This window comes from Solanum stenotomum, chromosome 5, assembly GCF_019186545.1.
Source record: "Solanum stenotomum isolate F172 chromosome 5, ASM1918654v1, whole genome shotgun sequence".
NCBI classification, from domain to species: domain Eukaryota; kingdom Viridiplantae; phylum Streptophyta; class Magnoliopsida; order Solanales; family Solanaceae; genus Solanum; species Solanum stenotomum.
Genome location: NC_064286.1, coordinates 62,657,563 through 62,671,426, shown reverse-complemented (window position 1 = coordinate 62,671,426; position 13,864 = coordinate 62,657,563). Strand labels below are relative to the sequence as shown.

Genomic DNA, 13,864 nt, shown 5'->3' with positions numbered 1-13,864 from the left:
TTTTTTTTTTTTTTGTTTCTTTTTTGCTGGATTTCTGGGTCAATCAAGTCAAAATTTGGTTCTTTGGTACATAAATATGAAGTCCCAAACTTTCTACTAAAAATTATATAGCTTATCTATTTGGTTTGGACTTTTTCTGTGATTATGATGTGAGAAGGCATACAAATGGATTGGAACGCTAAAATTGTTTGTTGTGAATGTAGGATTTGATAATTGAAAATATGATTTCTTGCCATTTCTGAGTGTTTTTTTCTTCTTGAAATTTATGTTGATTTTCTCAAATTATTTTGAGGAGGAAGAAGGACAACAAAATAAGTGAAAGTATTTAAGCTTAAAATTTATGGGCGCTAGAATTCACTTTTTGTTTGTGACATCATCAAATTTATTTCACCATGGAAAGAGTTTAAGCTTGAAAAATGGTAGCCAAAAAATGGGGAAGAAGAAGAAGAAAAAAAAAATTAAAATTTGGTAAAATGAGGCTCTCACGTGCATCTAGTGAGTGTATCACACTTGCTATGTCATCTCAGCAGAAAGTGTCAAATTGACACAGTTGGGCGTGACATGAGGTGTCTAAAATGAACAAAGCCTAGTTGAGGTGTCTAAGTGAAATATCGTGCCAAGTTTAGGGGGCCACCGATCCTAAACATAAAAACTCATAAGTTGTAAAACTATTAAAATCATCCCCAATCTTTTATACAAGCATATCAAATAAGCAAAAGTTTATAAAATCACATGATACACTATCCCAAAGCTATTCTTAAAAAATACAACATTTATTGATCAAACTTTAATTCAATAAAAAATAAAAATTGAACATAAGTTGTAGTGTACTAATTTTTAATATATTCACACATATCACAAACAACCTTCTCACACTAAACTTGCATTTCTCGATCATATAACCAAAAAGACGAACCAACATTGTTGCTTTTAGCCATTAGTTGGTCAATTTGGTTGGTAAATAAATTTGATAAAAAATAATAAAAATTGATGGATATAAATGGTAAAGTAGGAGTTGATTTGAAGTTATAATAAATTTTATCTTGGTGATAATAATAGTTATATGTGATATAAATGATTTAAAAGTAATGGTATGAATTATAAATTTTATTTACATGGTTAGTAAAGGTTTCCCAAAAAAATCATTTGTAAGTCATATCATCAAAATATTCATGGGCTAACACACGAAAAATTGAGAAATCATCTAATTCTTGTAAATTGGCCCATAAATGCCCAAAAATCACTCTAAAAATGGTGAGATTGTACATACTGCTCCCCCAACTCCCTATGGAGGGTTCCATAGAGGTTTCACAAAAAAATTGTTCAGAAGTCATATCACCAAAAGATTTATGGGTGTTAACACACGAAAAACTGAGAAAATTACATAATTCGTGTAAATTGGCCCCTAAATTCCCCAAAATCACTCTAAAATTGTAAGCATATAGTGCTGCTCTCCCAACTCAACGGAGAGTTCCATAATGGTTTCACAAAAAATTCGTTCGGAAATCATATCACCAAAATATTCTTGTGCTAACACACACGAAAAACTGAGAAAATTATAATTCCTGTAAATTGACCCCTAATTGCTCAAAATTCACTCTAAAAATGGAGAAACTATACGTACTGTTCCACCAACTCCCTGCGGAGGGTTTCACAAAAAAATCATCGTGAAACCATATTACCAGTATATTCATCGGCTAACACACACGAAAAACTGAGAAGATCGTCTAATTCCTATAAATTGGCCCATAAATGTTCATAAGTCACTCTAAAAATGGTGAGACAATACTTATTTGTTCCCCCAACTCCCTACAATTCCATAAAGGTTCCACAAAAAATTCGTCCAAAAGCCATATCATCAAAAAAAAAATTATCCAAAAGTCATATTATTAAAATATTCAAGAGCTAACCCACGTAAAAACAGTAATAGGCATGAATATAAGAGTCGTCGTCCATATTCTTAATTTGGATTCATTATAAATTATTATGGTAGGGAAATGCATCAATCAAACATCCCTTTATGTTTATGGAACGTATTCAACATTTATTTATCCTTTCTCTGTTGGATTTTAGTGCAGTCTACGTTAATTATTGAAGTGATTATTAGTGCATTTTAATACTTTTTAGCTGGCATTAATCTTGCTTTTATGAACCTTTTAAATCTCTAAGGGTTATTGGGCGATCGAATTTGACACATAATTTTCAAGAGATTTAATTATATACGTCGATATTATAAAAAAAAATTAATATTGTGTAATATAATTTTTAATTGTAATAAGCTTTAACCAGTAACAAATCAACTTTGTTATGATTTTTATGTAATTATTTTATAATTACTCTGAAACTTAATAATCTATGTTTTATACTAAAACTCATATGAAAACTCGAATTTAAAACACCTTTTTTTTAATAAGAAATACTAATCAACGCACGTTGACTAGTCTTGAATGATAGGCCTTCTAGATTTTGTCAACTATGGTCTTACTAATTCATATTACCCCTAACTAACACAAAGATTAAAAAAAAAAGTTAACTATAATTGGAAAGGACTTTATCAACGAGTGAAATCAGGATGTTTACTAAAAGAGTTTAAAATATGAAAAAGAAAACATACGAGAAAGTCGAAAATGATTTAACATATACTTATATGCATAAATTTAGTGTTTTTGGGACATCGATTCCTGAGATTAAATATAGTTGAGTTACAAGCATTCGGATTTCACTACTAGAGAAGCTTTAAGCAACATTTCATTTTTCGTTCCTGACCTAAAAATGAAGTGTTGGAGCCTGGAGGAGATTGAATCTCCTCGATCCTACCTGACTAGCTCCACCCTTAGATGAGGTAGTAAAAGACATGAAATCTAGGATTTCACTTTGCCGTTGTAGGTTTTTTGAAATTTTTGCTCTAGTGTCTAGAGTTTGGTGCATTTTATGCTATTTTCGATCTAACCTTTTGGTTAAATCTTTTTTTCGTAGTTTTCCTCAACTTTAACAAACAAAATCAATTATAATATTTGACGAAAGTAAAAAGTGCTTATCTTATGGTAAACTTTAAAGTACTCCTTTTGTCTCAATTTATGTGACACATTTCAGATTTCGAGATTCAAATAAGTTTATCTTCAATTGTAAATATTTTATAGATCTTTTAAATATTTTGAATTGTCAATTATTGTGACTTTTAGTACTTTTTACGTAGTTTACAAATATATAAATTTTATTTTTAAAAAATTGAAAATTTAATGCATAAATTCCAGGTCAAACTTAAATTATTTGACTCTCGAAAAATGAAATGTATCATATAAATTGGGACGGAGGCGGAGTATTAAATGTACTCAAGAGTATAGTTGAATTATTGATTTGAGCCCTACCCAAACGTAAGCAATATTGTCATTTTTTTCTCTTTTTCCACTTGTTGTTTTTCTTTATTATTAATTTGTCGTGATATGGTCGTTGGTATTGATAATTAATTTGTCCAATAAGATTTGAAAAAAAGAAAGTCATAGGAAAGTCTCATGTGGCAGCCACATAGGAAATTATATTTTACACCATAGTTTTTTTTTTCATCTATATAAACCCCAACTAGGTGACCCTCTTCTTATTAAAATTTGTTACATTTTCTTCATCTCCAAGAAAGAAAAAAAGTAGCAATAATAATGAGGCAACAAAGATATTTATCTGTTTTATTCATCATCATCTTCTTCTCCGCTACATTTATTAAAGCTCAAGAAGTTGGTAAGTACTACAACACTTTTATTTTTTCGGTATTAAAGAAGAAAACACAGTCTAATGCATTAAGCTTTCATTTTGAGTAAGGTCTGAGAAAATTATGAGATAACATTGAATCGATCTAAGGCTTTATATAATAAATTTCAATGGGATCTGATATTTTCTCGTACCTTGCTCAAAGCTATAGACTATAGTGGCGGAATTAAAAAACTTAATGTAAAGGAATTCAACAACCTAGCTAAAATTTTCTCTTATATTCAACTATGAGCTTAATGCATCGAACTGTTCTTTGTAATTATGTATATTATGTCGTTGTAATTATATAGTTTGATTTATTGATATTTGGTTTATGATATTTGTGATTTTATTAGAGGATGAGAGGGAGTTTGATTATGGTGAAAAAAGTGAAAAAGGTCCAAAAATGTGGGGGAAATTGAAGAAAGAATGGGAAGCTTGTAATAATGGAGAAATGCAATCTCCTATTGATATGTCACATGAAAGAGTTAGAATTATTCAAAAGCCAGATAAAAGACATTACAAGCTATGCAATGCTACTGTTAAAAATAGAGGACATGACATTTCGGTGAGTATATATTCTTTCGAATCTCTATCGCAGAAAAATTAAGATAAGGTTTACGTACATTTACTCATCTCAGATTTTACTTATGAAATTACAATATTATGAAGTTGCTAGCTACTTCTACCTAGATATTAAACAACTTGAAAAATACTTTGTATTAAAAATAATTAATTGTAATTAACTTGATAAGCAAGATAATTATATAGATATTCTTTTCACATTGTTTGTTTATAGAAATTACACATTTTTATACTATATAGGTTTAGCTGTTGACAGCTACTAATTAATTTTTCTAGGAGGTGTTTATACATAGGAAAAATAGAACAATTTTAAGAGATAGCATAGTCAGTGTCCAAATTTAAAATTTCTAATTATGGTGGACCAATCATATTTTATTATTCGAATTTTGAAAAGTTATACGTACTTCAATAATTTTAAAGATGCTTCTCGACTTTTGACGTCTCTTTTCCCTATATATATATTTGAATTTAATACGTATAAAGTACAGAATCTTATTTATTTGGGAGCTAATTACATTATATTTGGAAAGTTCCTCCAATTATAAAAATTTCGAATTTTTTATTACTCTCAGATATATTTCTTGGTTGTCCGATGCATTGTAAATGACACATTACTTAATGGGAGAGATATATCTAAGAGAGATTTTTTGTATATTTTTAAATGATAGAAAATTTTAGAAATTATGATATCTTAAGTTGTGTATTTATGTAATTTTTTCATTTAAGATCAGCATAATTCAATATTGTTAATTCAAATGTTATACATATATATATTTTTAAAACTCAATACTTGCACTTTAGAGCGTTATCTTAAAATTTAAATCTTAAATTTGTTTCCGCTATAAATATTTTTAGGAAGATATAATAGTGTTAAAAAAAATGGGTGTTATAAAAAGTGCTAAATAGTGGTAATCGTGAATATTCTTCAACAAAAATATACTTTTCTTCACGTTGTCATTATATAATGGAGCTAGTAGATCTAAACCACTAGGATTTTAAAGTGTACCTTTGTTAATTAAAAAAAAATCTCTTCACTTTTCACTCTTATATATTGTTCAATTTATTTTTAATTAATAGTCAAATTGTTAATTAATTACCTTTTAAAAATCATAAAAATAATGAAGTTAGTATATATGAGTGCAGTTACAATGGCATGGTGATGCTGGATCTGTTTTAATAAATGGCACAAATTATCCACTACAACAAGCTCATTGGCACTCTCCTTCCGAACACACCGTCAACGGCAGAAGGTACGCGATTAATTCAAATTCACATCACATAAAATTTAATAAAACGCATTACAAGGAGAAGTACTTTATACCATTTTCTTTTATTTAAAATGTTATATTTTGGGACAGGTATGACATGGAAATGCACATGGTTCACTTAAATGAAAATGCAACAAATAAAATTGTTGTGATTGGAGTTCTCTACAAAATTGGTAAACCTGATCGATTTCTATCCAAGGTAAATCTAGTACGTTATCATATTCAGATGCATATTTCAGTTTAAGTATCTTAATCTTAATGACAACAAATGAGGTCTGTGTCATCTATATACGCATAGTATACTAATATTACGTGATTTTATTGGCAGTTGATAAGAAACATATCATCTATGATTGACAAAAAAGATGAAGTGAAAAATGCTGGTATGATTGATCCAAGAGAAATCAAGATTGGTAGTAGAAAATATTATAGATATATGGGTTCACTTACTGTTCCTCCTTGCACTGAAGGAGTCATTTGGACAATTAAAAAAAAGGTAGGTAATTAACACTTAATATTGATTAAGTCCATATTAATTACCAACTAAGATTTATACTAATAATATGTTTAATGCAATTTGTAATCAAAATTAGGTGAGGACTGTTTCAAGAGCTCAAGTCAAAATGCTAAGAGAAGCTGTTCATGATGTAAGTTCTCCTAATCTCCATAAACAGATTTTGTTTAATTAATTTATGCTAAGTATGTTTGGTAATTGACTAATTGGTATGATGTAACTCAATTTCCACGGATAATATTAAAATTATTGAATTCAGTTGAATGGCTAGCATGTAATACGTAGATCCAATCATGATTAAAAATTGATAATTATGTCTAGTATATGTTTGAGCAAGCAATTGAAATTACTCCCCCATCCAATTTATGTGAAGACATTATTTAAGGAGTCAAATATTTTTTTCATAGACTATAATTTTATTTTATAAACTTCTATAAAATATTTTGAATCATTAGTTGTTGTGGAGTTGTAGTAGTAATATTTTTCGTATAGCTTTTAGATATATAGTAAATTTTGTTTTAAAATATTTAAAGAATCTACACCTAAATTCATGATGAAAACTAAGTATTCTGAAAGTTACACTTTTATAACATTCATGTAAATTGAGACAAAAAGAATAAAACTTATGGTATGTATAAAAAAAACGACTTCAATCCATAAAAGAGAAAAGTCATTTTCTTGTTTCCCTGATAACCAAAAACCAACAAAGGACTTTCTCATGAAATATTACTTTGTTTCTATGACTTATGTCGTACCAGACACGTAAATATCTATGTTGTCCGATCGATCCTATCAAATGAACTTCTTTCATTGTTAATATTTGAATAGATAGACTCATTTGCTATAATGTGGCTTATGGATTTATGACACAATTTATATGTATTAAAAAAATACATTAAAATATATATAAATATTTTTTTAAAAAAATTAGTTATGTTATTATATATTAACTTGAGACTACAATGAGATATCATACGAATTTATAAACTTTAAAATCTTGATTTTGCCTCTAATTATTGTTATATCTAATTTTGAATGCAGTATGCTGAAAGGAATGGAAGGCCATTGCAACCAAAACACAAGAGACCAATTTATCTTATGGCACCAGATGATACTGGTTGAGATTATTCTATTCATAATATTTGTAACAAAGATTAGGGTACTGCTTGAGACCGTTATTCTATTCATAATATTTTGTAACAAAAGATTTTTGTTTTCTTGATTGTTGTTATTCTTTTAATCAGCAAAGTGCTTGTTGTGTAAAAAAAAAAAAGGCAAGAAAAATGCATAATATATAGACTTTTTTTTTTTTCCTTTTACTCTTCTCTAAGTTTCGAAAAAACTTGACATCCAAATTCAGATGATATTTTAAATAATTTGGACGATAGTGTTTGAACCAACTTGCATGTACACAATTATTCACAGGATAACTCTAGCTTTGAGATTTAGATAGATTGGAAGATAGTATGTAATGTTTTTTGCTTCCAGACGAAATTTAAACATGAAACTTCACAGTTCTCTTTCCACTTCATTGACTATTATATACTTGTGTTTTTATTATTGTTCATGCTATTGGTGAGCAATTTGTAATTAACGATAATTGCCTTCAGTCATCATAGAACATTTTGTTGGCATTTATATTAAGATGATAAAATCTCGACATCTTCAAATCCTAGATCCGCCTTTGAATGCTTGTCCCTCCGAGCGTCACACGTGTCCACTTTGTAGAACCAAGCTACAGCTTGTAGAGAAGGACCTTTTTGAAGAAGATAATTAGGCACTAGCCATATTTGTGAATAATTTTGTTTTTTTCGACAATCAAATAATTTTTTCTTTAATGATAATCTTTTTTCATATTATCATTTACATATTATTATGCGAGTTAAATCATTTTTAGACATTTTTTTTCTCTTTATACAATTATTAGTATGTTCTATAGTTTTCCCTAACCTTAATCTATTAGTATAAACATTACAACAATTACTAAAAAATATTGATGCATAGTTAAAGAAACTTCAATAGACAATTGTAACATGGAACAAACACAATTACATAAATACCCTCAACCCCCAACCCACCTCCACCCCCCACCCCCCCAAACACAATTACATATATACCCTGATCAACCCCCACCCACACCCCAACACAATTACATAATTACCCTCAACCCCCTCTCCCAACCCAAACAACTTCACACCAAACAACCAAGTTCATCCCAAATCAAAGGGCAATTGTGAAATCACACACAATATAATTCTAAAATTCATCATTTTACATTTTCATCTTATTGGGGCAATGGTTCATGGGTCTGATTAATGAAAAAGAACTCATAAATAAGCCCAGCAAGCCCACCACCAATAAGAGGCCCAACCCAATAAATCCAATGGTTGTTCCAGGTCCAACTCACAACTGCTGGCCCAAATGAAACTGCTGGGTTCATTGAGGCCCCATCAAAAGCCCCACCAACTAAGATATTGGCTCCAACAATGAAACCAATTGCAATTGGTGCAATTGTTCCCAAACTACCCTTCTTTGGATCCACTGCGGTAGCGTACACCGTGTAGACTAGCCCAAATGTCATTACTATTTCAAGTACCAATGCATTGCCTACACCAACTCCATCAGACAAAGAAAATGCACCTATCTCCTGCAATATCATTTCAAAGTCAAATAATGTTATTTATATAATATATATATATATATATATATAATACACGTTTATTTTACTTGACTCATATTGATTTGATATTGAGAAAGCTTTTATTAGGGAGCGTATTAAAATCAGAGGCGTATCCATGATTTTGAGATGATGGGTGCACTGTTATAAAAGGTTGATCTATGGTATAAATTTAATCGGTTAGATATTTAGGTTTATACTACTGAAAATCGTTAAAATTTTAAAATTATAGATCTAAAATTAATATATATTCAAACATCTATATTTCAATTTTTTTTAAAATATAACACTACTAGTCTACTATATATGATCTCGGGAGGGGACCATAGATTCACGTGAACCCGGTGACCCTCCTTAGATACGCCTCCGATTAAAACTGTTTTGTATTGTGTTTACTTTGTGTATATAATTTCGTGTTAAGTCAAACTAATTCATATAAAATAGGACCGAGGGCGTAATACTTAACAAACTCACCATGCCACCCGTGGTGAACTTGAGAAGCAAGCAAGCAACAACAGAGCCAAGTAATTGAGCAATCCAATACAAAATTCCACGTAAAAGTGTTATATTACCACCAACAAAAGCACCAAATGTAACAGCAGGGTTAACATGTCCTCCTGAAATGTTAGCCCCAACCGAAACCGCTACGAATAGCCCAAAAGCATGGGCAATCGCAGCAGCAATGAGACCGGTGGGGGTGTTTGCACCCCCACCGGTCAACTTACTGAATGCAACACCTGAACCGGAACCTGCAAATACAAAAATCAAGGTTGAGATAAACTCAGCCAACGCAGCCTTTAAGGCGTCGGGGTGAGTGGCTTCCTCCGTCCTTCCGATTGCTATCCGGCTGATCGGCATATCGTCGGAAAATCAAGAATGTTAAATATTTGATCAAAAAGTTTTGTTTTTTTTAGTGTTTATTATATGGTGTTATAAGGGTCTAAAACAACTACTTATATAGTACTTGTTTTAGGGTGAGGGGGAATATTTAATTTTTACATAAATTCTTATATACTCTCTCCGTTATATTTTATGTGACATAATTTAATTTGATATAGTTTTCAAAAAAGAATTTTTTTTTAAAATTTATGATATTTAATATTCTTAAATATTGTGTGATTGTAAATCATTTTATTAAAGTCAAATTGTTTCTAACTACAGTTATAAAGTGTATTTTTTTTAATGGATTAAAAAAGAGTGCACATAAAATGAGATAAAAGGAAGTAGTGTCATTCTGATTAAATTATATATANAATTTAATTTGATACAATTATAAAAAAAGAATTTTTTTTAAAATTTATGACATTTAATATTCTTAAATATTGTATGATTGTAAATCATTTTATTAAAGTCAAATTGTTTCTAACTACAGTTATAAAGTGGTCATTTTTTTTAATGGATTAAAAAAGAGTGCACATAAAATGAGATAAAAGGAAGTAGTGTCATTCTGATTAAATTATATATACGTATTACCTCATTTTAGTATTTAATTATGGTAAAAGTAATTAATCATTTTTTTCAATTTATGTGATATTTTTTTTAAGTATGTTCTAATTAAAAAAATCCAACATATTAATTAATATTTAGGAATTAAACCATTTAATTTTTTAAAAAATTATGACATGATTTATAGTCATGCAAAAGTTTTAAGGCATACTTTTTTACCATAAGTTTATGATTATTTTTTTAAGTTTGTGCTTAGTTAAATAGTATCACGTAAATTGAGACGAAAAAATACATAATTTTGTAAAAACACGAATTTTTTTTCTGTTTACCATTGAAAATGTGCATTTAACAAGTGGTATTTGAAGTTTGGTATATTACTATATTTAGTAGGCATTTGGACAAATATTTGGCTGAAGTTTAAGAAAAGAATTGAAATTAAAATTGAATATGAGTACTTGAGAGTTTCATTAATTCCTATTCGAATTTATATTTTTCAATATTATTTGTTATTTAAATTGCCATCATTTTCATCCAGCAAAGCCATGTATATTGGGGAACAAATTATTGACACGTGGCATTACTTGATAAGATGATATCCAATTTTGTTTTTTGTCCCATTTAGTTTATCTTTTTTTTTCTATTAAATAAACAATATATTATTTATTCCTCCAATATTTATCCCAAAAGAATACTTATCTGATCACTAAAAATGAGGCAAAAAGCTAAATACTCTTAGAAAACTCGAAAAAAGGAAATAATTTTTCATTAATTCGCGGTGAGAAAAACTCTATTTCTAATAGAGTAGTGTACATGCTCATGTTTTTGGCATAATTGTTTGGGTTAAGAGCCTTAGTAAATATTAATCATGTTGCTTATAATTAGTATGTATATATACCATAAGTAATTGATCTTAAGAGTTTGTTAGAAGATCATTTAATTCTTAATTCTAATTAGTGTAGGTTCATGATCATTATTTGTTGCATAAAGACTGACCCACATTTTTTTTGATATGGAGAATAATGGATAAGATGAACAGATATGATACACATCATATTTGATAAGAACAATGACTTGAATTATTGTGATATTTCTAAAAAAATAGTTTATATATATTTCACTAAGCTAATCTATATTAATATATAAATATTTCTCATAAGTGGTGGTATTTTTAGTTACAAAAAATCATGCCTTAGTTTTAGTTACAAAATGATATAGTATTTCTTAAAATAAAAAAATCAAAAGTATTTGTTGTTATATATAGATGTTATATAAAAGATCATTTTATGTAATTTATCACAATTTTCATCTAATATTAAATCTTCACATGTTTATGTTTGAATTATATTTAACAAAATTATAACCTTTCATTTGAAACGTAAGTGAAATAAAATATTTTTAAATTTTTTTTTTATATATGAGAAAATATTAGCTTCAAGACATTAAGCACAGTTTACAATTTTACAAATTCTAAATTTTATCAAATACGAAATCAGGAAAAAAACCTAGTCCCTTGTCGAAATTATAGAAACCAAAGCTCGTCCTAAATGACTTTCTTGATTTCTTTCTAACAATTGAAAATATGGCTAATTATCTAGATAAATTCATTTTCTTCGTTCAGAATAATAACAATAACATATCTAGTATATATATTACAAGTGGAGTTGTGGAGGGTGATGTCTACGCAAACTTATTTCTATCTTGTGAAGATAGAGACATCATTTTTTATAAACCCACGATTTAAGTAAATCATATCAAAATCAGTAAAAAAGCAACATAGTAGTGAAGAAATCATTTAGAAAATAATCAACATAATTAGTACGATAAATAGAACAGAGAAATAACACACATATAAAAATAAAACCAAAGAATAAGATAACAAGCTAGTTCTAATAATAATAACCACAAGCAAAATATTTAGAATCTAAAATTCGCAATCATGTGAACTATTAAATGAGTTATTTTAATAATTGAGATTAAAATAAGTTATAAATATTTTTTCCATAAACAAATCCGAATACAATTGTATTTATGATTTTAACTCCTAGAATCGATCCTAAATAGAAAGGGATTATTGAGGCGTAATAATAATTATAAATAAACTCAATATATTATTTTATTACTGTACATCCAAAGTAAACGATATTAAAGATGGCTATCTTTTAATTTAAAACATTAATTATCATTATCTCTAAATGTTGACGGTATCACATACAAAAAAGAGCCACAATGGTCGACTACTAAAACCAAAATGATTGCTAATGAGGGTGATCTTTTCCTTAAAAAATATTGAGAAATGTAATTAATTAATAAAGGATGATTAATATATAATATGAAGTCTTTGGGAGATTCCCTAGTGAGGGTGACCTTTAATTTACCTAAAAATTTATTATTATGATATATGAAAAAATGTGGTGGAGGCCAATTATGAGAGGAATAAAATTGATTATTCTCAGCATATCCTGAATTATCTACCCAAACCACTACAATATAGTATATTTATTAATTAATGAACTTGCTTATGAAATTAATTACGTTAGACTTTGGAAATATTAACAAAATTATATCCTAATGAACTTTCAGTTCATTTTTATTTGTCTGCTTTAAACTTTGCATGCTAAAGCAATGACTAATATGAATATATTTTATTACAATACTCATATTAATTGATGCATATATAGTTTTAGGTTTAAAAATTGATTAGAGGAAATAAGTAATTCATGTTGGGGTAAAACAAGAAAAATAAATTGTCTTTTTTTTATATGTTAAAAGTAACAAGTAAAAGTGAAAATTCATTTGTGAAATACAGAACAAGTAAAAGTGAACAAAGTGAGTGGATTCAGTTTGTCTTATCCGTTAATCAAGGTTAATTAAAATTCACAACCTAGTTTTTCAAATTTCTTCAATTAAACCTATCTAAAATTGATCACAAATTAGTAATGAATCTTTAATTCTCTTATTAAAAAAATAAAATAAATTGTGCAGTCACAATCAAATCCTCATGTTGATATGTTTTAATTTGACTAATTTAATTAGGCTAACCACAATATCACATGAAAAGATAAACATGTTTATTAAGGTCAAAGACGTAACCTTTAAAAAAAAATTATATACATAGAAGCATATACCCATCGGATTGTTTTTGAAATTAGCTTATTGAGTAGGCAATAATAAACTTATCGATCGTTTGGTACGAAGGATGAGATAAACAAAGTTATTTCATGAAATTAATTATTCTATTATATATGTGAGATAAATAATCTCGAGACTTACTAATACCTCTAACCAAATGTAAGATAAAACATCCTACATATTATTCTGAAATTATTATCTCTGATCTCTCGTACCAAATTAACGTTAAGATTTTTAATGGAAGGATCAACAAAGTCAACACAATTCAAGGATGAAGATTGAAATGTCACCATTTGCTTTCATCATTGGGCTTGAAAATCAAAAGTTAAAGCTTATAAGCAAAATTTTTGAATTTGATGAAATGTGAATATCTTCCTTATATTTTTTTTTAATTACAATAAACATATATATATATCTTTTAATCAAGACGTGCTCACCATGGGTTGTAAATTAAAATTAAATCTCATCCCATTAATAGTACTAATTAAATCACAAAATGTTACT

The 13,864-nt window shown here is 28.2% G+C and overlaps 2 protein-coding genes across 2 annotated transcripts; one reads left to right on the top strand and one right to left on the bottom strand.

Annotated features, from left to right (window-relative positions):
- The first annotated feature begins 3,609 nt into the window (after positions 1 to 3,609).
- LOC125864818 (alpha carbonic anhydrase 7-like) lies at positions 3,610 to 7,407 on the top strand. Its single transcript, XM_049544901.1, has 7 exons — positions 3,610 to 3,732; positions 4,098 to 4,309; positions 5,470 to 5,576; positions 5,685 to 5,793; positions 5,923 to 6,090; positions 6,188 to 6,241; positions 7,150 to 7,407. The coding sequence occupies exons 1-7, from the start codon at positions 3,654 to 3,656 to the stop codon at positions 7,228 to 7,230; spliced, it is 810 nt and encodes a 269-aa protein (XP_049400858.1). The 5' UTR covers positions 3,610 to 3,653; the 3' UTR covers positions 7,231 to 7,407.
- A 688-nt stretch (positions 7,408 to 8,095) lies between these two features.
- LOC125864821 (aquaporin TIP1-1) lies at positions 8,096 to 9,719 on the bottom strand. The gene is made up of 2 exons (XM_049544904.1): positions 9,260 to 9,719; positions 8,096 to 8,755 (listed from the first exon to the last, which is right to left on the bottom strand). Exons 1-2 carry the CDS (start codon positions 9,641 to 9,643, stop codon positions 8,393 to 8,395), a joined length of 747 nt encoding a protein of 248 aa, XP_049400861.1. The 5' UTR covers positions 9,644 to 9,719; the 3' UTR covers positions 8,096 to 8,392.
- Positions 9,720 to 13,864: the final 4,145 nt, after the last annotated feature.